The sequence below is a fragment of the Syngnathoides biaculeatus genome, chromosome 21 (assembly GCF_019802595.1).
Source record: "Syngnathoides biaculeatus isolate LvHL_M chromosome 21, ASM1980259v1, whole genome shotgun sequence".
Lineage (NCBI taxonomy): Eukaryota > Metazoa > Chordata > Actinopteri > Syngnathiformes > Syngnathidae > Syngnathoides > Syngnathoides biaculeatus.
Window position 1 is genome coordinate 2,893,990 of NC_084660.1, and position 24,722 is coordinate 2,918,711.

Below are 24,722 nucleotides of genomic sequence, written 5' to 3' on the forward strand. Positions count from 1 at the left end.
CAAATGAGTTTCCTCCGCAAGGCGTCCGGGCTCTCCGGCCACCCGGGAGGGGCTCCTCCGCATCGAGAGGAGCCAGATGAGGCGGTCGGGGCGCCCGATCCGGTCGCCTCCCCGGTGAGGTGTTCCGGGCACGTCCCACCCGGGACACGCCGGAGAGACAAACGATAAATGCCGCTGGATGATTTCTCGCAGTTCCAAAGGGCGAACGCTGTGTGCTGCAGCTTCGACGCGAGCAAAGCAAGTCAAACGGGTTTGCTCCAGCTGAAATTCATGCACAGTTTTATTGAACAGTGATATAAAATACGAGTTTTTCAGAGTTGCAAGTGCATGCCTCATCTGCCAACAGTTTTGAAGTTCAATGACGAAAGAAAAAAGAAAGCAAGGCTTCATGTTGTGTAGTGAATTACTCGGGCACTTAAGCAATTTCTGCACCCCCCCCCAAAAAAAAAAAACAGTTTTCGTTGAAAGTTATTGAGCTGTATCAAACCTGTGAGTGATTTACAAAGCAAGAGTTCCAAATTATAGCAATAATCGCGAGAACAGAAGAACCAAATGACAATTTCTGTGGCACATTTAGAAAACTGAACAAAAGCAACCCCCCCGGCCCACTTACATGACAGGAACAGCGAATCATGCATTTTTGAGCTCCACGTGGTAACCGCACACACCTCACAAGGATTGCCAAACATGCTCAAGTGGACTGTGTGCTGCACGTACAAGCGCCGTTTTTTGAAAAAAAAAAAAAAAGGGGGGGGGGAGTGGTCGTCATCTTCGAAAAGAAGGTGGACCGCCTTGGGGGGGGGTGGGGGGAGAGATCAAAAAAATCCAGCTAAATATTTCCAGTAGTGCGTATCTTCAATCAAGAGCAATATAGTTCAAATATTTATCATTCAGATTTTCTGTTTCAGTTCCTTGACTTTTATAAAACATGCATAGGCAGACGCTTTATTCTTTTGTTTCTTTTCACACAATATAGTTTTTCTCTTCTTATTTTGTTCGTAATACTTAAAAAAAAGAGAGAGAGAGAGAGAGAGAAAATGAAAACACTCATTTCCAGCAAGCCTGAATAAATCTAACTTTCTCTCCCCCCCCAAAAAAAACCCAGAGACAAACAAATAAAACATATCAGCAAATGATAGGTAAATGTAAATTCCAGTTATGAAACTCGAGAAAATAGGTCATCACTATCGAGTTGAGCCATTATACAGAAGGAAAAAAAATAATAAATCGGGTCAAAGCACACCAAAAGAACCTGAGGTAAGCGTAATATGTACAAAACCATAAAACGTTCCATTATTTGGCATTTCCACAACATTCTTTTTAAGACTGCCTAATTTATTTCAGAGCTATTCTATAAGAGGAGCAAAAAAAAAATATTAATAAATAGTTCTTAGTTTGTACACCCTTACATTAAAAAAAAAAAACGGCATCTCATGTTCTGTCCTTTTTAGTGCTGTGTTTTTTTTGTAAACGTACAACAGTTAGTAAGAAGGTAAATAAGCGAGGCTCTTCCAAGAAGAAGAAGAAGAAGGAAAAAGAAAAGCCCAAACTAGCCATCCTCTTTGGCTCGCTCTCTTTCGTCCAACCGCCCAGCGCTTTGAGCAAAATAATTTAGCAATAATCTGAAGGCATATTCATAGACTAGCAAGTGACATGACACCGCCCCCCCCCCCGCCACTCCCCCATCTACTGGCCGCCGCCGCTGGTGCCGCCTTTGCCGTCCGTGCCGTTGGTCTCCGAGGACAGCGTCTTGTTGAGGGAGTTGAGGCTGGCGTCCGAGGGGGGCGCGTCCCGCCGCGGGGGCATCCGCTCGTTGATGCGGTCCAGACCCTTGGCCTCCTCGAAGCTGGTGATCTTGTGCTGGGGCGAGAAGCCCTTGATGGCTGCGGACAAGAAAGACCGTTGGCTGTCATCGGGCGATTTTGATCGTTTTTAAAAAAAAAAAAAAAAAAAAAAAAAAACGGCACTACCAGAAAAAAATTAGGTTTTTTTTCAGGGGGGGGGGGGGGCAGGATTCCATGAAAAGCGAAGATAATTTTGGTAGTCATGGAGCAAATTCAACTTCTACCTCAAGGCACCGCCGTACTCAAAAAAGGAGATTTGGGAACGGTCTTCGGTCTGGGCTTTTGCATCCTTCAGTTTTTTGGTTTTTTTAGGGTTAGGGTTAGGGTCGGTGTCATTTCTGCGCAGGCACCACAAAATGTTCTGAACTCTTGTTTTCGTGTGCTACTTCCCGTGTGAGACTGAATTGAAAGTCAAAGTCATTCGAAAGCTCAATCGTTGATGTTTATCCAAGGGGGGGGGGGGGGGGGGGACGACGACTGTGAATTGAAACAACAGAACTAGACAGACACGAGGATTTCCGAACTCCCTCAACGAGCGCCACGTCGGTCCTGTCTGGCAAACTCTCGTCGACGACCCCCGAAGAGTCCAGACGGAAACCGACATGTCGCCGGCTGGGGGTGGGGGGGGGTAATCAGAGACAAAGATGACGGAAGGAAAGAAAAGCACGGTGGAGCCCACTGAGACGTCTACAAACTGGAACCACATTGAGATCGGAGCTCACGCACAAAGGACGCTCGGTGCGCTAACCGCTTGGCTCATCTGCTTGGAGGGTGCGGCAAAAAATGCCAACGGGGTGGAACTACTAGCCGAAACGTCCGATCAATTCCTATTTTGCTACCTCCAAATTTCATCAAAGGCAACGTGGAACAGGGTTTCAGCCTTTGTCACCGGGCCTTCATATCCAGTCTGGGATCCGTGCGCTAGTACACTCTTTTTCCTCAGAAGGAAGACCATCCAGGTCACTAGCAGTCGACTGTCTTGTGAATGTGCCGCACTGGTAATACTACGACTTGGCACTCGTTCTCTAAGTGTGCACTGAATTGTACTTGGCGCACGAGTAAACCACCCGCGTCGGACACATTTTCCACGACGCCGTGACAATTTACCGACACACGAGTCGGGCAAACGCGTTACTAGTGAGACGAAGCTATGCAAGTCTTACTTGTGTGAGATTATAAAAGACACGATAATAGTTGTGCTTCCAGTGCAGCACACGTGTGTGATTGTGCGCTAGTCAGCCAAAAGTGTCTCGCTAGTGAGGGCAAAGAGCGTACCGGTCGCCAAAGCTCGAGCCGGATACCGAGGCCGCGGAGGAAACGGCGGAGCGGCTCCCGGACGCGCGGACTCCGGGGGGTGTCGGCTAGCTGGGTCGCCGCGGGTTATCGGCACGCTGGGGAAAGTAGCATTTACCACGCAGTTTTGGGGGTTCTCGCAAGGATTCTCAAGCAGGGAGCCAACGCGGAAAGTCGCCGATCCCAAATCCTTGATCTCCTTCACGCTGGATATCGAGGATATGGAAGAAAATGGCTCGCGGTAGGGAAACCGATTGGAACGTTCAAGCCGGGACAAACGGCACAGCCGCTCGGGCCGTTTCAAAGGGGAACTCGCCGAGACCCGTGGCGGGACGGCGGGGTCTTGTCGATTGCAGGCACGTCCCATTTTGCCCGAGACGACAGCGCGAGCGTAACGCTAACGTTGGGCGGTTCAACTGGGAGCGCCGGTGAGGCCATTTCTTGTTGTATCATTTCTGACATCTGACCCCCGGGCACCCCTGGTTCCCCGGGCAACGTTAGCAGTTCCCCTTTCAAACGCGCGTGGCCACGGGGCTTCCCTCCCCCGCACGTCTCGCTCGCAACTTCCACGACGCCACACGTCCGTCCACCCGACACGCGCCACTCAAGCACCCCACCCCCACCCCCCGCGCAGTGCGACAAAAAGGAGGGCCGCCGGACCCGGTTATTTACCTTCGTCGGCCTCAATAGCTTCAATAGTAGCTGAAGAGAAGAAGAGGGGGTTGCAAAGACCAATGAGAGAGGGGAGCATAAAGGAGGTCATTTCGTCATGTCCACATTTCTCGAGAGAGACTCATCAAGTGCTGTACTGGACAAAAATCACGGGCAAAGACACACACCCAACAATCTCTCACACGGACACAGACTTGTGTTGTCGGGCCAAAAATGGCTTGCTGAGCGTGAGCAAAGTGTCATTTTTGGCCTCGGCGGCAAAGGGCGACGCCCGTTCGGGCCGGCCCGCTCGCCCCCGCCGGCCGTTCTCTCATCAAACACAGACGAGCGACGACACCAGACGCGCACGCGAGGCGGTCGGTCGACGAGGCGGGATCAAAAGCGCCGGGACCGCCCGCCTCGCGTCCGTCACTTACCGTCCGCTCGGCATTCAAGACGTCGACGGCGCCGCGTCGAGCGGACGCACGGCACGAGGAGACAAAGACGGACGGGAGGACGAGCACGACGACGACGACGACGACGACGACGCCGAGCGGCGCGCCGGCGTCCGGTCACCTCGACCGTCTCCGACGTGCCGCAGGAATCCGGTAACCTCGCTTGGCCTCAAACAGGTTTTGTACTCTTTGGACACTTTCAGCACTTGACCCCGCTCGGGTCTGGACCGGGGGGGAAGGGGGCTCTCGAACTTGATCGGGAAAGTGAAGATAAGTACGCTTTTTTGTTTTGGCATGCACTATTGCTTCTTTTAACAACTCTCAAATGATTTGGTTCAAGTCGAGAACATTCCTCTAGCGCCGCGGTCCGCACGAAGTCGGAAAGGCCGAACCCGACTTGGAGTTGGGGTTTCGAATCCCGACGCAGTTTTGTTGTCGAATCACAGAACCATAAATGTGCCTGCGTACAGTTGACACATTTGTCGGGGCTCAAATGAAGAGTTTCAGCACTCGTAGTCCAAAAAGTGTATTAATATTCACATTATTTGTCCTGACAAAATACGTCTCAGTTCAAACGAGTAAGAATTTGTTATCGTCACTTAACTCGGCGCGGATGGTAGTTGGGGTTGATTGGTGTTTGGATTCTGCCAAAAAGTTGGAGACGATCCGCTCTCGGTTTTGGGTTGTCCCCCCCGCCCGCTTTTCAAGTGCCAGTCCAAACAACAATCGAGTGAAAACATTCCTGCTTTTGCAAAATGTGCATGAGCCAAGTGGACCAGATTCCTGTTTGGGTTTGTGGATAAAAAAGGCAGTCAGCTCCCCTTTCATTCACAACATTCGTTTTACTGCTGAGATCCAAACGACTACCGGGGTTGCTTTTCTTTTTTCTTTAAAAAAAAAAAAACATGACCGTTTCTCATGGCAAATTAGCGGAGATGTTTGGAATTCAACATGAGAGGCTGAGCGGGATGTCTAAACTGGGGGGGGGGGGGGGGCGTAATACTTGCACAACCAAATATACCTGCAGTTTCTAGGGAGAGAGGAAAAAGAAAGAAGAGATAGATGATATTTGAACGTGCATACAGCATTTTGCGCTTCGTTAGCAAAGGACAAAAGAAGACACGGCTAGCTAGGGACGCGTCACCCGGCGGGGCGGCGGGCGAGGCGGCGGGGCGCACGCGGGGCTTACCGTTCTGCAGCTTCTCCTTCCCTCCGGAGAGGACGCCGCTGGGTAGCATCCCCGTCGGGGTCAGGCCCTTCAGCGTCAACACGCTCTCGCTCTCCTCCCTGACACGCAAGCACGCGCAGGACGCCGCTTAGCGCTCAAAACCATACAAAAAAAACATAAAATGCCTGCCAAATAATCCATCGAGCGTCAGCCTCCACCTCATTTTCTTTCTTCCCTGTCGGATCGGAACTTAGCTGCAAAACTGCGATCCCCATTCAACTACTGTCATTTCGGGCCGCGACTTTTTTCACAGCGGTGTTGCGGCTAATTTCTGCATTTTTTTTTTCTAACGGCCACAAGGGGGCGCTCGCGAGCGTATTTATTTAAAAAAAAAAAAAAAAAAAAAAGGGAGACCGAATATATGTGCCGAGGAAGTGACTTTTACCGGTTAGCGCAGGGGTCGAACGGTAGCTCGCGAGGTATGTTCTAAAAATACCGCAGGACACAAATTGTGACTATGATTTGTGCTTTAAATTCTGAATCTGACTTGCTTACGTGAATTCAAATTTGAAAATAGCTGTTTACTACCGTAAGTTAAAACGAAAATATTTTTACGTACTCGGAATGAACTGAGTCTGAAATTTGCCGCAAACAGCTCACGAGGTAGCCCTCAGCCTCGGCCGTTACGCTAATCACGCTAAATGTTTTCCCCGTCCCGGAGGAATCGACAAACTCCTGCGAGCTTTTTCTTAGCGGGCGTCGGAACGCAGTCTACGTCACAGCGAAGGGCGGGGAATTTACCTGAGCACAGAGAATACCCGGGCCATCTTCCCAATGGCACGGATCTTGTTGCGGATGACTTCCTTGCGCGCAGAAGCCGTGGCACCTGTAAAGCCGGACGTCACAAACAATCAGCCGCCGGCCAACGTAGGCGATGGCTTCCGAGTCGGGGAGCGGTGCGACGGCGCGCACATGCCGCCGCCGCCGTTACATCAATGGAAAGGGAGGGGGGGGGGGGGGTCAACATTCCAACTAGACATGCAGTCGTACCTTGACTTACGAGAATCAGTCTTTATTTGGAAGTGGTTTTCAAACAACAAAACACTTCACGACTGTCACAGTGGCGATAAAAATACTATCACTTCTTCGAGCCATAAATTAGACTGAAAAACTGCGACCCCCCCCCCCCCCCAGTGTTGCTACCGATGTAAACGCAGTGAGCTTCCTCGTTGTTATTATGATGATTCTTTTTGTTGTTGGGACCCGCAAACGACACGGCGTAAATTCTGGCTATTTTCCAGCTGGCAACGACGGCCGCATTCATTTGTGTGGATCTGCAACGGACTCTCCACGCTCCGCTTTTCAGTACGTGTGCGAAATCAGGAGCTGCTTGAGTATGCAGAGTAATTGCACTCTTTAAAAGCAGTACAGTTCTTGTTTTGCTAATTTGCATTTTTCGCTCTGAAAAACGTAACCAAAAAGTGATTTCATTTGTTTTTTGGTGGGGGGGGGGCTTAATGGTATTTCATTTCAACGCGAAGCCGATTTGAAATACAAGTAAAGCGAGTGAAGAGACACCGTAGGTCATAGAAATGAAACTCGTAAGTCGGGGAACTGCTGCTGTCCTAATTTAAGGTTTTCAACGTTTTCCTGAGCTAAGGCACGACGACGAGCCTCGGTCGCAGGTTAGTTTCTTGCCAAAAGCAGACGGTAAGCACCTGACCGGTCGGCACGGCTCACGTTTGTACCTTTTTTGGGGGGATAAATTAGGTGTCCTTCTCATGAAACATCCCCAGAAGAGGAGACAAGAAAAAGGGGATAGAGAGGTCAGTGGATGGATGGATGGATGGATGGATGGCTGCAGCATGAAAGAGGAGGCGAACAGCAAGGGGAAGGGGAAAGGACGCAAAAAAAAAAACAGAAGCAGAAAGAAAAGCGACTCTGGAAAACAGAGAAGAGAAATTAGATGACGTACAAAAAAAAAAAAAAAAAAAGAGTGACAACAAACACAGCATGAGAGAAAGTTAATGATTATGTCAAAGAAATATATGCTGTTGTGCAACCGTGGGAAATGAGCGCATGAGTGACAGAAGCCTCCGGGAGGGAGGAGAGGACCAAAAGAAAACTTCCCCTTTGGTGAGAAAAACAAAATGTCCACAAAATGCCGGAATGCGGGACAAAACGGCCGCCACCATCACGGTCGGGGAAAAGACGGGGTGCGGATAGGTCGCGTGGAAGTCCGACGAAAGTCTCCAGTCTCAAGTCTCAACCTTCCAGTTTCAAGCGCGTCTCAAGTTGAGTCGAGTTGAACATCGCTCGTCCGATAGTGCTTCGTTGAACCGGAACAGAGTGCCGCGTTTTAGGCGGGACTAACAACCGAAGCAAAATTGAGTCCAGTCGTGAGCAAGTCCGAGTCCCTCAGCTCGGCCACGCGCGGCGGTGACGATCGCGCTTACCGTCCAGCTCGTCGTCGGTCGTCAGCTCGTCGTTGGAGCAGATGCTCAAGACGTTCACCAGCATTTCCGTCACTGCGGAGAGGACCGACAACAACCGTGAGCGGCGGCGCTCGCCATTTCGTCGAAAGCAAACGCGGAACGGCGGGCCCGACCCTTCTCGCCGACGAAGGGCAGCGACCAGGTGAAGACGTCCATGAAGTTGGGGAGCCAGTAAGGGTGAGGCGAGCAGTTGAACTGTCGGATGTTCATCACGTTGTTTTCGTACTTCAGCACGGCCGCTGCAAGAAACAACCGGGGCGCCGTCAGGGGCCGGTTTGAAAACACGCATCCAAAAATTGCTCCTCCTTTCAACCCCTGCGGTCGGGACGCGACAAAAGGGACGTGCGAAGCCCGCCGCGTGGGTAACGTCGCGGAGGTCGAGGTCGGCGCCGCGGATTCCCGTGAAAGGGACAGGAAGCCCCGACGACCTGCGCTGCACAAAAACAAACCGTCACTTCTTGGTAGGAGGGCCTGCGCTGAGGAATGTAATGGGACATTGCAGCCACTAGGTGTCTCTGCTGAGCTGCCACTGAGAACAAGAACGTGTGTGTGTGTGTGTGTGTGTGTTGGGGGGGGGGGGTGCTGAAGCTAAGGCCGCTGCCACGGCAACACCAAGAGGCTGCGGGCTGCGGTCTGCCCATTAATTATTAATGCGGGAGTGCCTCAAGCATATTTCCCCGGTAACGGCCGCTGTTATTCCGTCTGCCGTGGGAGCCGCGGAGATTCCCGACCGACGTCCCGGTCTGACTTCATGTCCCGCAAGGCTCCTGGATCAGGTTGCGCCGGTTTAGTCTTGCTGGCGCCAAGCTTCAAGTGCTCAAAGGCACAAGGTTCTCACACCGACTGATGACGTAAGCTGGCGCAAGAAGAGCGGTTATTGGACTGTAATAACACTTCCTATTGCCTCACGGTATTGTGATAATCAGAGTTGGATTCTCAGCGGGCCACGTGGGGTCCACATGCCGTAGCTTCTTATTTGCATCTGGAATAGGAAAAAAGGGAATATTTGATATTGTCCAGCGGTTTTAATGCGCTTTTGTTTTCACCTTCTGTAGCGGCGCCCTTTTGAGCGTACCCGGCGCCAAGCTAAAAATGAAGAACGCCAGGAAGGCCTCGGTTTGGCCCAACCGATCGATCCGGTCTGCCGTCCGTAACGAGGGAGGCGGAGCCCGTTTAATTTCTTCGCTTCCGTACGGTCCGACGATGTGATTCCAAGGCAATCGTCGCGGTCGTTGTCGGCTCCGGAAAGCTTTGCGATATTTGGCCGAGCAGCAAAACCTTTCAGCGTTGTTGGCACTCAATAACCACGCAGCAGAAAGCCTTCCATTAATATGAAACCGCAAGCAATATTGCCAACTCCCCAACCTCACCTCCCTACCCCGCCCACACTCGGAGCTCAAAAACCTTCGGAAGGAAGCACGGTACAGCACCACTGTAAATTCACAAAGTCGTTGGTTCCGGATGCACGTAGAACTGTCATACAGAGATCTGCTACTTAATGAGTGGTTTTATATCGAGTAAATAGGCCGAGCGTTCGGAGTGACGGAGGTTCGGGCCGGTCCTCCGCTGCCATCCCCTTGAACGTCACATCCGGCGTTCCCGCAACGAGCCATCTCCAAAATTGTTCAGATTTCCGACCGCGGCCTTCGCGTGGGCTCGGGAGATCCGAGCGCTGGCGAAACCTGCGCTCACCTTTGTTGTTGTACACATCAAGGTAGTTGGGTGCGGAGAAGATGGTGATCAGGGACGGGAACCCAGTGGTCTGACTCTTTCTGTACATGCGATATCTGGTGAAGATTTAAAAAAAAAAAAAAAAAAAAAAAACAGATGAGAGGATGACTAGACCTTGCTTTGCTTTGCTTTGCTTTTTTTTGTCGAAGGCGCCCACGACTCACCCGGCATCCTGCGCTTCATGGGCCCGGATGATGGATAATAAATTATTGTGATGGAGGAAGTCGCAAACGGCGGGGTAGCTGCAGCATCAAAAGACAAAAAGAGGGAAATGTATCCAGTTTGTCCGCACATCAAGGACGGCCAGAGTGAGGCACGTCATACAAAGAGAGACGAGTTCAACGTTACGTTACGACCCGAGGGGACGTTTTCAACCAGTGCTTTCTATTTTAAATGGAAGCTTAAATGTCAAGTGTCACACATGAGACAGACGGAGAGGGGGGGGGGATGTCATCTGCCACTGTTAGACCATGCTCAAGTCGATTCGGAGGGGGCTAAAAAAAAACAAAAACAACAAAAAAAAAACGGGTCTTCTGCCGTTAAACCTACCTGAGGTGCGACCACTTTGCAAATGTTTATTTGACAGTCTTTCGAAATTTCGAAAAAGTCTGACGGCGGCGTGGAAAAATCGGCCGAAAATCGGTTGGACATTCAAATTTCAACGAGAGCTAATAAAGCCGGAGTGCGCGTTACCGAAAAAAAAAAAAAAAAAGCCGCACGTCGCGCAAAAAAAAAAGGCTCGGTTGCCGTCGCGAGGAAGTGAGCGCGAATGCGGCATGACATCACCTAGACGGGATGTGTAAAAAGGCCGTCCGCAATATTAGCTCGCCGCAGAAGAAAATGCATTCTTGGCGACCGGAGGCATTTCTGACTGCTTGTGCTGGCTCGCCGCAGCCAAGGAAGCGTCAGTCAGGCCGTAACCGACAGCGGGGGCTGCTGAATGCATTAAGGGGGGGGCGTGCCTTGCGGCCACGCGCCAGCTCATTACATCCGTGCGCTTCCTCTGTGAAGCGAATGTGGCCTACAGAAATCCTCAATCCGGCCTCAGCAGCGTCACGCCGCAAAAGGAGGGACGCAGGGGGTGATGGATGGCGATTGTTTTGCCTTACGTAGGCTCGAATAGGATCCAGAACTGCTGGCAATACCGACCTGTAGAAGTAGGAGCAGCCTCGCACTGTGTTATGCGTGAAATGCTCCTGGCTCTTCTCGTTCCCAAAGTCCTCCAGCGGGTCGGACCACAGCAGATCGCACATGGGTCCGTACGCCGGAGGCTCTTTGAACCGGTCTAGCTGCAAGAGCAAAGAGCGGACGTCAGCAAATTCCTCCTCCCGTTTTACCAAACGCGGTCGCTTTCGAGGGCCTCACGTGACCCGAAGAAAAGCCGGAAGAGGAACGAGGGCGGGAAATACACGGCCGCCTGAGAACGTCTCGTTCGCAAAAGTCACCCGACGATATGACGGAATTTAGTCCGGACGCTGGAAGCTTTGAATCAAAATATTTTCAAAAGAAAAGAAAACGCCAAACAAGCTCGCATCCATTTTCCAAGGATGCAAGTTGACAGAAAGAATGAGCTTGGTTTCCCTCCACTCTCAATCATGACTTGACATACTTGACAACTTTTGTCAGCGTTCCACGACATTCTGCAATAATAACAACAAATGGAAAAACCCCACACGGCTCCAAAAATACGGACGGGGTTCGCCTCGCTGCGATCGAGTGATTTCAGCCGCCGCATACCTTCCTGATGTCGTCCAGATTTGTGATTTCTGGAGAAAGTCCTCCGTGTACGCAGAGGAACTGCTGGTTCATCAGCGCAGCCAGGGGAAGGCAGTCGAAGGCGTCCATACACGCGTTGTACACCCTCTCGGAATACTTAATTCTACCTGGAAAACGGGCGGGGGGGAGAAAACGGACATCAGGCCGACGCGGGACGGAAGCCCTCCATCCCAAAAGTTGCCGTCACGAGCGGGAGATTTAGGATTCAAAATGGTTACTTACATTCCTGCTTAAAAGTGAAATACTCGGTTAAATGTCTACATTCGTGGTTCCCGCGCAGCAAAAAAAGAGTTTTGGGGTAGAGGATCTTTAAGGCCCACAAGTACAGCACACACTGCGGACCAAAGAACAACAACAGGCAGTTGACGCACAAAGCATTGTGACAATTTGCGGCCTGCGCGGGGCAAGCCGGCTCGCCCCGCGGGACACCCGCGCGTTTTACTCCAAAAATCCGCCTCGTTTCTCCACCCAAGCGCAATGCGACAAAAGCCAAAACGAGCCCACTCACTTCAATACTGAAATACCCTCTGTCGACGTAGTCCCCGAGGAAAAGGTAGCGAGTGGACGCCGGCGAGCCTCCCACTTCGAAGAGCTTCATCAGGTCGAAGAACTGCCCGTGGATGTCGCCGCACACTGAAGGTGGACGACATTGAGATTGATGAATTGGCTTATTGACGTATTTTCAATCACAGTTTGGCAATTACAGCATCGCAATCCGACATTTTCGAAACGTCCAAATTGGCAGATGTGCTGGAGTCCCAATAGCGGCGGGGGGTGGGGGGTGGGGGGGGGAGAAGTCTGCTTACCTTTACCCCCACTCGAATTCCACCCCTCTGAATCCCTGCCGGGTTTAGCCCGACGCGACGGTCGACCCGGTCGGAGAATCGGGACAAACGTCAGCGGACGGCAAGCGCAAATCCTTCCATGCGGATTCCTTTTCTGCGACCGCGCACTCCACGTTGGCGTGGGCGTCAAAGGCAGATTTGCGTTGTGCGAAGTGGGTAAAATGTTGCTTAGTGACATCAAGACAACGGCCGCACTCACCCCCCCCCCCCCCCCCAAAAGGGGTGGAAAATTTCCGAGGGAAGCCCGGATATCCCCGACTGGAAACTTTCCGTCGTCGATTGTACGGCGGCACGGAGAAGCTCCGTCCGACGCGCTTGGCCGGACAAAGGTGAATCGTGGAGGTTGCTATGGAAACGCCCGAGTAATTGAGAAACAGAAGTAATCTAAGGGGAGAGGACGGAATAGCGGCGCGCTCTTCTTCTGTCCGTCACTCGGCTCCAGCCCGCCCACGGACGTGCGCCGCCCCCTCCTCGTCGCCGCGGACCCGAGGCGAGAAGCGAGCCCGCACGAGAAGAAGAGGTGGGCGGAAATTAACCGGAGCGAGAAACAATCCGTTCTGACCGCGGCCCGCTCGTCGCGTTAAAAGCGAGCGCGGCGGGGAACGGCGTGGGCGGCCATTACACAACGCGGCTTCAGAACCCACACGGGCCGTTCCCAGGCGCCCGGGTTCGTCGAGCGGCGGAAGACCGGCTGGGTCGTGACGACGACGACGGCGACGGAGCTCACGTGCCGCCCGGCTGATACGTTTCCAGCGACGTGACTCCCATCCGCGCATTTTCCAAAAAGGGTCGCGGCTACGCCCGGTACTGGTCGCGGGGCCCGTGTCGCCGCCCGCACCCAAGTCAGGCAAAAGACGACGGCTCGCGACTCGGAAGTTGTGGCGAACGATGCCACTTAATGACGGCTTGCTGCCATCGATCCTGTGCGGGATTTGAAAAGCTTCGAAGCGGGCTCATCAAAAAGTCTAATGGAGGAAGGAGGAAAGGCAGCAGTGAGCCCCCCCCAAAATGGAAGCGCTCCATCCGCCCTCCTCGAGGCGAGAATCGACTTCAACTGCGCTTACGTTCTCAAAATGTCTGACGGTCCCCGGGAGCAGGTCGAGCTGCGGTTGCCGTGGCAACGAGGAGAGACGCCGCCGACCGCGTCGTCTCGATCCGGTTTCACGGACGAACTCACCCGTCACCGGGGCCTCGATGTCCAGCAGGTTCTTCTCCGAGCGCAGGATGGCGGCGCCCTCTCCGACGAGCCTCAGCGCCACCGCCTCCTCCACGCGGCCCTCCTTGGTCAGGTGGGCCTTCAGCACGTCGACTTTGGGCTTGCCCTCGCCGTCAAACACCTCTTTGGCCGTCAGTCGATGGCTGGGCGGGAAGGGGACGGCTGCGGGGTTGAGACCAAAATGTCAGATCTCTATTTTTAAAACACGCCCGTGCTAGCTAGCGTCACTAAAAGGCAAAGAGTAACATTTCACACACACACCGCCGCATCGCAAACGTTTATCTGCTACTTCCGTGCGACGGCCTGAATTTAAATGGCAAAAAGGCTTTTGAAAGTGTGCCTTCGTTTAAAAATAACACGTCCATCCTTGCTAAAGGCGACATCAGCGGAAAGCAGATCGCCGCTCACTCAAACGATATTTGCCGGCCCAAATGAGCCGTTTTGCAATCGGCACACATGAAACTCAAATTGATATTTCAACCAGAGTACCGGGGGGAATCCGATCCAATCTCTGCCCCGTTTTCACATCAGCACAGCTTTTGCGCAGAAGATAAAGATTGGGCCTCGGCCGTCCATCCGTCGTCAGGGAGAGAAATCATTTTTTCCACAGTTGCAACGTCGACAGTTTTTCCGTTTGTGGATGAATTTCCCTTTAGTAAGGTTTGACCACGGCAATCGAATTAAGGTTGAAAAGCGTCTGGAAAATGACCTCTGGGGATCGAGAGCACTCGAACGCGCCTCCGTTTGCGGAAGACTCCGCAGAGCTCGCCCGGAACCTGCCGGCCCTCGAGGCGACCGGAGAATTTGGGCCGCCGTCTCGTCTGAAGAACGGTTACGCGGAGCGACAATGGCGCCCTTTCAGATGCGGCCTGGGAACATCCAGCGAGCCATCGGGGTGGAAAAGAATAAAAGCAAACCTGGACAAGAATAAGCCCCGAGAAAGGTGCGCTTGTTGCCCTCAACACATCCTCCTTTCTTTGCCTCCAAAGCGGGACAGGGGAAACGCCCCACTTTTCCCTCGTGGAATTTTCAACATTAACGCTCACCTCTGCCAAACCGCCGCACGGCGCGCAGCAATAGCGACGGTAGGCCGGAGGTGCCGGCGTGGAGACGAAAAAGCGGCCGCGCGTCCCTGCGCTCAGCCACCATTTTCATCGAGGCGCCAACCGGCGGGACTCCCGAAGGCTCCGTCGGTGCCCGGCTTTCACGAATTCATGACACAAAGTCGCCGGGATGGAATAGCAACTCCGCACGGGGGTAGGTCAGGGCACCGCAGGAATTGCATGAAATGTGCTCGTTTCAGTCCGGGTTACACTTTCAGTTCCCCGACAAGAGCCGAGCTTCGCTTTGGTCAATTCTCGCTTTAAGTTTCCAGCTCGGAAAATTGCCGGAAGCCGCGAGCAAAAGCCGCCCTCCGCCAATAACCGGTGAATACTGCACACTACGAGCTCCAACGTCGACTTCACGGTGGGAGGATTTGATCAAATAGTGGGCCCGTGGGCTTGAGCGCTGGAGGGAGGTGGGGGGGGGGGGCAACCTTTTTTTTTTTTTTTAATTCACAAAGTGGCGTGCGCCACTTCACGACGCATTAGTGACGGAAGGCGGCTCGGACAAAACGCTTAGCGCAGCAAAGCTTTGTGGAAAAGCGTATTTGAGTGAGCTGATTACATCTGCGCGCAGTAAGGGAACGAAGCCGTGCAGCGGGGGTTGGGGACGGAGGGGGGGGGGGGGGCGGGGGGGGGGGCGGCAGCAGCAGCAGCAGGTGCCGTGCGCAGATGGAAAAAAAGAGAAAAAGGCCCCCGAAATGACTGCTGGGAACATCCCAGGCAATGACGACGGGAACGGGAAGCGAGCGAGGGAGCGGCATCCAGGACCGGGAGCGGCATCCAGGACCACCACCTTCCCGGAGTTTGAACACCTCCCCAAATCCGACACACTCGTTTATATTCAACGCCCATCAATATGCTGACGATCAGAAAAGTCTTCCTCAACTTCAGCCCGCGTGCACGTCAACCCAACGATAATCGCACGTTGAAGCCGCTTTTCCGACGTCGTCGTCGATGAGGTTCACGTTAGCTCGCCGCTAACAGTTCTTGACCGTTGCGGCTAAAGCGGACGCTCGCTCTGCGGCGACGTGGGATGAAAGCCCGCAGGCCGGGTTGCCACGGAAACAGCCCCGGATCTTAATCTTTTATCAAAAGAAAGCTCGTTATGCGATGTTGCTTGGCTTTGTTGCAGTTTCAGCGCCGAACACAAATAAAGTCCACTTCCTGGTCTGCCGTGAGGGAAGCTCAGGCCACGGCTCTAAAAGGATGCGAGCGCTCGAAAACAACCGTGGCGTTCTGACCTCCGCCTGAGGTCAGCGCACCTCCACTCACTTTCATCCAGAATCCGAAGGGAAAAAAAAAGCATTCAAAAGATTCCACCGATCCGGTTTCAGCGGCTTCGTAGCCGGCATTTCCTACGAAAGCCGCTCTGACGGATCCCGAAGAAGACGTCTGCGGCCGCCCCCTCCCTCCGCGACGCCGTGACACAGGATTAGCTTTCATTAGGGACGGAGCCGTAATCAGCTTTGGAGCGCGGCAGCGGCGGAACATCGGAGGACCGAGAAAACGGATCTGGAAAGCGGGGCGCGGGGTTTGCCTACTTGCTCGTGAGAAAAACCTGTGACGCAATCGCGAAAAAAGTTTGGGGGACAAAGACGGCAGCAAACCGACGCCAAGTGCGCCGGATTGAACCCGGGACCTCAGAACCGCGAGGCCGACGCTTTCCAGCTGGGCCACTGTATCTTTTCATGTCATGAAATGTCGTTCCATCTGCGCGACAGGACCGCAAACTGTCGACAGAAGCGCCATAAAATGGCAGACGGCCGCCCACCGCGCGACGGGTAACCTCCGAGATCCCACCCTTGTTCTTGCTCCCTGCTCACCGCGCATACCACCGCCCGCCCGCCCGCACGCTCTGCTTTCATTTTTCATCAGCACTAGTTTTGCTCGACAATTTCCTGCCCTTAACCAGATAAATAAAAGGTCAATTAAATATAAATCAACCAGTCATGGTTTTGGAGTCTTCAAGCCGATTTCCAATCCAAAGTCAAGGAATTTGGACCGACAGGGGCTCGTACTTCTCGACTCGCAGTCGCTCCGCAACATAATCCGGTCGAAGGGGCGCCGCGGCAGCTCTCGAGGAGGCCTCGTTGGCAGCTTGAGCGGCGGACGTTTCTGCGCCGCGATTTGCAACACTCACGCGGCGCCGACGAGGCCGGCCGGGCTACATTTGCGCCGACACTTTGCGAACGACGGCGGATGCCGGACCCGACGCGGACCTAAATTGGCCACGGGCGCTGACAAAGGGCTCGCTCAAGATGACAACAAGAAATTAAAATTGACTGGCACTCTCCAACTGTCACGACGGTCTGTTAATTTGGGCGAGCTGCGCTGCGGCTGCGGCTGCAGGAACAGCGGCCTCGCGTATGTGACAAACCACTTCCCGAAAGGCCCAAAAAGTCTGATCCACGTGATCCAAGTACTGCATCGTGTGTTTAGAGGTTGACTTTTATTTCTGGCGTCGTTTTTCAGAGGACAGGTGGCGAGGCAACGGGATGGCGCACCCGGCCACCTCCTCCCGCCTCTTGCCAAGACCTAACCAGAGCTCAAAACAAAATTCACGACTTCCTGGTCCCCCTGGCCCACGCCCACCTGTCAAGCCAACGGCGGCATCGGGGGCCAGGACCGCGAGGGTGTGCAGGAGCGGGCCTGAGTTGAGGAAAGAGATTTGCATCTCCAACGAGCGAAGGAATTCTGAGTCAGCGGGGGGAGGAAAAGCAAGACAAAAGTTTGGTCTCGCCATATGAGAGGAGAACCTGCGACGGAGCCCCTCAAGTAGCTGCCATTAGAGCAAGGCCCGTGGGCTCAAACGGAGCTGAGAGTAAATCATCCTCCTCTGCCGCCAGCCGTCATGACGTCAAATTCACCGGCGGCGTTTTTACGCCCAAGGCGCCATCTGTGCAGGCTTTAGCGCCGGCCGCCGGATTAAAAGGCAGTTAGCGAGCCGGCGTTTTGCTCAAACCGAAGGCGACGTCACACAGGGGCCTTCTTTCCGTCCAGGTTCGGGCCGCCCGGGGCTTTGCGCCCGTCCCTGCCGTCGAGCGCCGCGCTTGGCTTTTTCGGGCTCGCGCTTCCGTCCACTCCGGCGCGTCGCTTTCACTTCCTCCCTTTCTCCGTCGTCACGCAAACACACTTTTACTTGCTCAAATGGCAAACGTGCCGCCGGTCTGAGGTGACGAAGAGCTCATTAAATGCGCTCCTCGAAACAATTTCCTTCGCCGTCAGCGCTAACAAGAGCGAGCATATGGCGGCCGTTCCGCCGCACATTCTGTTTATTTTCCTCCAAAGCAAATACGGCTTCACAGAGACGGCGCTGTACGTCTCCGCCATCTGTTTGGGCCCAGAAACGCAAATGAACGCAGTCATAGGTTGTGCGCGAGATGGAAAATGACCACGAAGTGAGTTTTGGGGACGGCGATGGCGTGACGCGCGCGCGCACCCCCCCGGGCAACCCGAATGCAAGCTTCAAACTGCTGAGTTACTGCGCCCGACGCTCACCGCATTCCTCCCGGGGGATCCCGTTACATTCTATAAAGGGAACCGTCGTGGCTGTTTTGCTATTACAACACGAGTCTGACACACCGGCGTCGCGATCGAAATGGAAGTCGGGAAGCCGCGACGTGATCAAGCCGTCACGTTCGCCTTTCGTGACGTGGCGCGAGTTAGCGATCTTTCGGGAAGACACCCAACGCACGCTGTTCTTGTGACACAGGACTGCAGCAAATGAAGGATTTTTTTTCAAACAAATGGATCAACCAACCAATTTTCTGACTCACCGGAGCAAAAATGTATTTTGCATTCTTGGTCCATCCATTTTCTAGCGCTTCTCGTACGGGTAGCTTCTCGCCCCGTTCTCTAAGGGAGAGCCCGGACAACTCTTTTCGGCCGCTCGTATCCCGGATCTCGTTCTTTCGGTCGCGACCCGCAGCTGGTGCCCGTCGGTGAGGGGAGGAGCGGAGCTCGACCGGTAAATCGAGAGCTCCGCCTTTCGACTTAGCTCCGTCCGTCTTCACCGCAACGGACCAGCGCAGGGTCCGCACGGCTGCAGACGCACCAGTGTTAAGCTGCACACTCTACCTATGACTGAGTTCTGGCCAGTGATTGCGGGATTCGACCCACGGAGAGTTCGATGCCCGGCCGCGGCACTTTAAAAGAAGGGCAAACGCGACTCGCTCGGGGATCTCATTGCCTACGACGATACCCGTGAGGGAGGGCGTCCCACGCCTCCGCGCTTGACTGATTCTCTGCTAGCACGGCGCCAGACAGCATCGGGGATCAAACAATCGCCGAGCGCAAGGCAAGATTGCCCGGCGACGCTAAGACAGGCGAGGAAGAATAATCAAAGGGAACCGTCGGACATACGAAGCTCCGCAAAATCTGGCCTGATGAGATATGCGATCGCCTGGCAACTGCGGAGGCCGACTCTCAATGAGTGGGCTTCATTTTCAGCGGGGGGGCGGGGGGGGGGGGCTTACCGTGCTCCGCCTCGGGCTGACGGCAAAACCGCGTTTTAGCACGCGCCAAAATGCATTTAGCCGCGATGGCATTGAACATACCAGAAGTCAATAAGCGCCAGCTGATCATGAAATTTCACGCCAAGGGGGAGAGCGGCCTGGACCACGACGACAACGTCGACGCACCTCAGTCACGATTCAACGATTCGGTTTGTTTTGAGCGAGCGAGCCAGGTCCTCACGCCTCCTCCTGCCACGTGGGCGGATAAAGGCTGAGAGGCCTTTTTGTGCCCTGCGGCACGCTCAAGTCAAAAAAAGAATCGATACATGGATGGCCAGGACGAACAAAATGCACGCAATATGCTGCGGGTCAACACGTATTTACAGAATTGCAACTTGGCGCCGTCGTACGTTTCCCCGCTGAAGTGAACGGAACCGCCGCGAATCCGTTCCAGCCCCCTCCCGCTCAAGTGTTTTCGACTGAAAGCATGAGAACATTGGAATTCACAAAAATATGCAGAAATGACAAGAAGAACGCAAAGAAAAATGGAACCGTTTCCGTGTGTTGCTACACCATTTGTGTTGAAATAGCTATTGCGTAACGGGGGAAGACTGCAACAGCGACGCTACTACGCTACCTACGATACTGGGTTTTTTTTTCCACATTTAGTTTGATGGTAAATTACAAAAATCAAGCAATATATGTGTGAAAATTGCCCATGGGTTCCGTCGTTAATGACATTACGTTGGTTGTTTTATGTTCAAACATTTGCCCAAAATCAACATCAAAGAGACGTGCGTGCGCCAAAAAAAAAAAAAAAAAAAAAAAAAAAACGAAAAGTTCCCAAGACGGAAACAAGAAGCTCGACTCCAAGAAGGACAAGCCGACCGCTGCGGGCCGGAGTTTCTCTCGTGTCCACGCGACGGGGTCGGTGAGCGAGCGACACCTGAAAGTCAGGTGACGTCGAACGCGGCCAGAAGGAAATGCTTCCATCCATCTGGAATCGGGCCTCTTCTCAATTGGCCGCGGTTTTGCTCATTTGCGCAATGGCTGCGAGCTATCGAATAGACAAAATGCAGCCTCATCTAAATGCCATGAAGTCCTCCTCCGCGCCATTAGCAGATTAAAAACAAAACGAGTAAAACTCCAACCGGAAACCGCGGTGGAATGCGGCGCCGCGGCCCTCCGAGGGCAGCCGGGAATCGCGCAACTTTGACAGCTGAAAGGAAGGAAATAGAAAAACGGGCAGAAAAGCGCTCAAAGGTTTCCTTCACACGACGACGACGCCGCCGCCGGGGCCTGAAGACAGGCCTTGGTGCGGGAATCCCCTTCAAAAAGTCGCACGTGGGCAAAACTGCAGGCGTCAGGACGGACGCCCGATAGCGCAGCCGCGGAACGCTTTGGGGGAACGGGATGAAACGTCTTTGCAGCCGGCCTACGACAGCCTTTTCCTTCTATTTCAAGAAAAGAAACACGCCAAGCGGGGCATGCGGGGGCTTGCCCCTGTCCCCGCTCACCATCGAATTCCGCCACTGCTATGTTTTCACCGCACGACAATCGGGAGCAAGTGTGCGTACAAAATCCACACGAGCGCCCGCTCGGCGGGGTGAGGAAGGAGATTTCCGACCCGAAGCCGCCAGCTGGCGCCCCCCGGCGAGTCGACACGCACGACGGAGGCCGATCCGCCGCGAGAGGGGCCCGGCGTCACGCCGACGTCGTCGTCTTCCTTCCAAATGGTTCTTGACGGCGTCTAGAACTCGCTCAACGTCGCGTGCGGTCTCGGAACTTCATCTTGTCGTTGCAGCTTCTTTGCTATTCGGGCGCCATGCGTCATTTGTTCGCGTGAATTAGCGGGCGTAACGCGCAGAGTCGGATTACAAACTCCGAGTCGAGCCGCCTTCATCCCTCTATGCGGAGCTTAATCCGTCGCTGTGCCGTGCCCTAAATCCACAACGGAGCTTGATTCCTCCTCAATCTGACGAGCGCAAACGGTTCGTCAAGCCCGACGGAGGAGTCGCCAAAGTCACTGGACGTCCGACTGATGCCCTTTGGAGGCCAAATGACTTTGCGGTGAAGGAGCAGGAGAGAAGCCCAAAGGCGGAACTCCCGAAGTACCGTTCGATCTATGTTCCGACCCCGACCGAAAGAACGGCGGCTGAAGTGGCTTTCCTGGGCAGGGTGAGCGGACTCTCCCTTCCGGGACGGGTGAGAACCTCGGTCATCCGATGGTCCTCCGCGTCGAGAGGAGGCGGGATCGGCGTTCCCGCCGCGAGGTGATCCCGCGGACGTGCCGGAGAGACCGCGTCTCTCGCGTGGCCCGAGAACGTCTCGCAAGTGGCTGCCCGACCACGGATAAGCAAAGAAAAGTGGACGGCACACGTTTGGCATTGATTGCACATCGGCGGATACTCCCGTCCTCGCTTCCTCACTTGCGTCCAACGTCACCATCAAGGCAATCCAAGTGCGCTTCAAACTCGAAATGGACTTCCGAATGCCGCTGTCAACAACTCAGAATCCGGAAAGCCAGAGATACGGAGGAGAGGACGCAAAAAGACGCCCAACGCGCCCCAAAAAACAAAGACAAAGGATGCCGAGTCGGGCCGACGGCCGAGCGAGTTCACGCCTTGAGCCTGAAACTTTTGCTTTGTACACACGAAGCCAAGCGGCCGTGTTGTCAAAATACACGCGCACGTCTCCGAACGGATTCAACAAGCCGACTTTGCAAGGAGACCATCAGTGTTCGAGCACGCGGGGGAGAAGCTCGACTATTTGGTCGCGCTGACTTCAAGCGTTGCCTCCAGAAACGAGTGCCGTGCTTGGAACACAAAGCTCTCGCGTCATCTTTTGACCGTTCAAGCGAATGAAAATGCAAGTCAGCCTAACCCTCCTCCGGAAAAACCAACAAAAAAAAACAAAAAAAATGTGACTTCAGAGCAAAATGGCATCCGTTAGCCGCACTGCAGTACTCGAGCAGAACAGAGAATATTTGTCATGGTCCTGGCTGGCTGTGCAGCTCCTTGGCAATATTTGCAATAAAAGATATGAGTAAAAGAACTTTCCGCTCAGGTGTCGAACATTGGCCTGCTCTCTTTCAAGATTTTTTACTAAATTGTTGCTTGTTGATTTCCTGATGTTCAATATCATGGCGTTACAACGCCCTTTGATCGTCGGTTAATCATTCTTCGACCTTTTTGGATTTAAAATGGCCCCAGTCTTCATCACAACCGCTGATGATTCTCGTTAGCCCGTCTATGGCACTTTCGCGTGTTTGTATTCGGTCGGCGGACAACGTTAAGACCGAATCCATTCCTTTTTTTTTGGTTTGTTGTTTGTTTTGTTCTTCTCGCACTCATTTCAAACGACCAAATAGAAATATCGGCCAAAATGACAGATTGTATCCCCCCCCCTCCACCCAAAAAATTACAAATGCTGGGAATTGGCAATATATTGATCTATTTATTTACCGAGGGGAGGGGTGGAGGTAACCCTTGTCAGCCTGAGATGAACATTTGCATGCAAGTGTCTGCGGCGCAAATCGATCGGCTTCTCGTGCCGGATTGTCAGACGCACGAGGCGGGATGGGTTAGGCCGGCCACACGGAAGGAACGCAGATTTTTTTTTTTTTTTTTTTTAAACAACAACAGCCCCCACCCAAAAAAAAAAAAAAACAATCGGCAATGGTGGCGCGAGTAGTACGGCGTGCACGCAAAAAGAAGATCGGGGGGGGGGGGGGGGGGGACACAAATGACTCGTCGGACTCGCGCAGGGCTGCAATGGTGCCTGGCGGGCCAGAACGCCGAAAAGCTTCACTGCGGCTCGTCCGGAGCCCAACAACCGGGGGGGGGGGGGGACGACGACGACGACTCTCATTCTCTCACTTCCTCGTCGGCGCTGGGCTGACACGCTTCTCGCTTCTCTTCCTTCCTCCACGGCCGAGCGAGCAGTCGGCCATCGCCAAGTCGACGGAAAACAAAGCCGAGCGAACGCGATACTCACATTTCACCACCCTGTCCGTGGTCGATAACTTGGGCTCGTCATTCGGCTTGTTTTCGGACATTTCCAGGAGTCGACCCAAAAAAAAAATTGAGCTGGGGCGGAAAGGAGGCGCGCGCGCGCACACGCACACGCACAGAAAAAAAAAACCCCAAAACAAAACAAAACAAAAAAAAAAAAAACGCTGGCTTGCTCTCGCCGGACAACTTGTCGAGGGGGGAGGGTGGGCGGGGGCGGGAGGGGGGGGGCAAGACGGCGCCGGGTTGTCAGCGGCCAAAAATACAGCGACGGCAGCTTTTTTCGTGCTCCTCCGCTTCCACTTGCCTGAACGCAACGCGGGGAGAGAGAAGGGGAGCGGCGCGGCGCGGCGCGGGCGGGCGGGCGCACAGCGAACCGAACTTGCGCCGTCGACCCGCCCAGCCGTGCTCGGCGCGCGCTCCCATTGGTGCGAGCCCCGCGGCGGGCCCCGCCCCCGCCTCGCTCTGAAAAACACTAGTTTTAAGGTAAGATCAGATAAGTGATGAAAAATAACAACAAAACAAACACCTACCTTATAGGGTTAGGGTTGTTTTTTTTTGTGGTTATTTTTTTTTTTTTTTTTTTTTTAACGGTAGTAGTATTTTGCCTTACGAGCGGCGCAAATAAAAACACAGATCGAGTCTTTTCGTTGTTTCGGTCGTCAAAAGTCGAGTTCGAGTCGATTCATCGGCGACGTCATCGACATGAAACAAAAGTCGCGGCGGCGCCCGCCGCACGGCGACTCCTTCCTTGCAACGCATTATTGGCACGACCCCTCGGTACGGAGGGAGGGCCCAAATGCAGGACTCCGGAGACGCAAAGGTAGTTCGAGAAAAGTGTTGTTATTCGTTTCCAAGTCGGGGAACGGGCAGGCAGTCGAGCGGAGCGGCGGTAGTCGGGACGTCGGGCGTAGAGAGCACGTCGGAGGACAGGCGGAGGTCAATACGCCAGGGTTCACCATCAAGAATACGGGAGTGCAGGAACAGGGCATGAGTTGCCCCCGGGTCCGATAAATACCGGGGTGAATCGGCGAGGATGAGGCGCAGGTGTGCTGGCAGGACCATGACAATTATTAGATCAAACGTTTCTGCGTACCGCTACTAAAACGCTTTTAAAATTAGCGGCGCGGTCCATCCACGCGCCGGCACCTCTCGTTGGCTGAAATCTCGACGTGCCGGTTGAAATTGCTCTGGATGTTGCCCGATTGAAAGAACGAAAATGACGACGCACGTGATCGTCTGAGCAGAGTCGATTAATTGGTTCAAACGCCCCCGAGAGCCAAATAGATTATTCTCATGCAAAGTCATTGATTACGTGCACGATTTGTCGCAATCGTGATCGACAACGATTGAACAAGGGAGGAAGCGGATCGATATTTCATTTGTAGAAATCTCCAGACGTTCACGTGGCAAAATTTACGATCGCGTTTCAACGTCGAGCTCAGTCAGTCGACCGACCCGGAAGCGAGTGGCAGAAACCGACCGATTGGCCCCGTCCCCAAAGCGCGTCTTGCGATTGATCCGCTAGTTCCAACCGCGGCAATGAAGAGACGGCAGATTCCGGCCACTCGCTTGTATTCGTCTTCTGTCTTTTGCGGAAAGGACAAGCGCCGAGCAAACCGAGAATCCGTCCGTCGCCCGGCTCCCCCCTGCGACGCATTCTAGCCGCTTCCCATTC

General features: G+C 53.7%; 1 protein-coding gene across 2 annotated transcripts; it reads right to left on the reverse strand.

Annotated features, from left to right (window-relative positions):
- Window positions 1–262: 262 nt before the first annotated feature.
- On the reverse strand, window positions 263–23,250 carry LOC133494680 (protein phosphatase 3 catalytic subunit alpha). 2 transcript variants are annotated; one of them, XM_061808718.1, is made up of 14 exons: window positions 23,031–23,250; window positions 13,436–13,636; window positions 11,922–12,046; window positions 11,636–11,747; window positions 11,375–11,520; window positions 10,787–10,926; window positions 9,802–9,879; window positions 9,599–9,693; window positions 8,816–8,888; window positions 8,020–8,145; window positions 7,868–7,939; window positions 6,213–6,297; window positions 5,433–5,530; window positions 263–1,883 (listed from the first exon to the last, which is right to left on the reverse strand). In XM_061808718.1, exons 1-14 carry the CDS (start codon window positions 23,089–23,091, stop codon window positions 1,550–1,552), a joined length of 1,746 nt encoding a protein of 581 aa, XP_061664702.1. In that variant the 5' UTR covers window positions 23,092–23,250; the 3' UTR covers window positions 263–1,549. The 2 variants fall into 2 exon arrangements, with proteins under 2 accessions (XP_061664702.1, XP_061664701.1); XM_061808717.1 differs by lacking the exon at window positions 8,816–8,888 and having other exon boundaries at window positions 1,556–1,883; window positions 23,031–23,237.
- Between the last annotated feature and the right edge of the window lie 1,472 nt (window positions 23,251–24,722).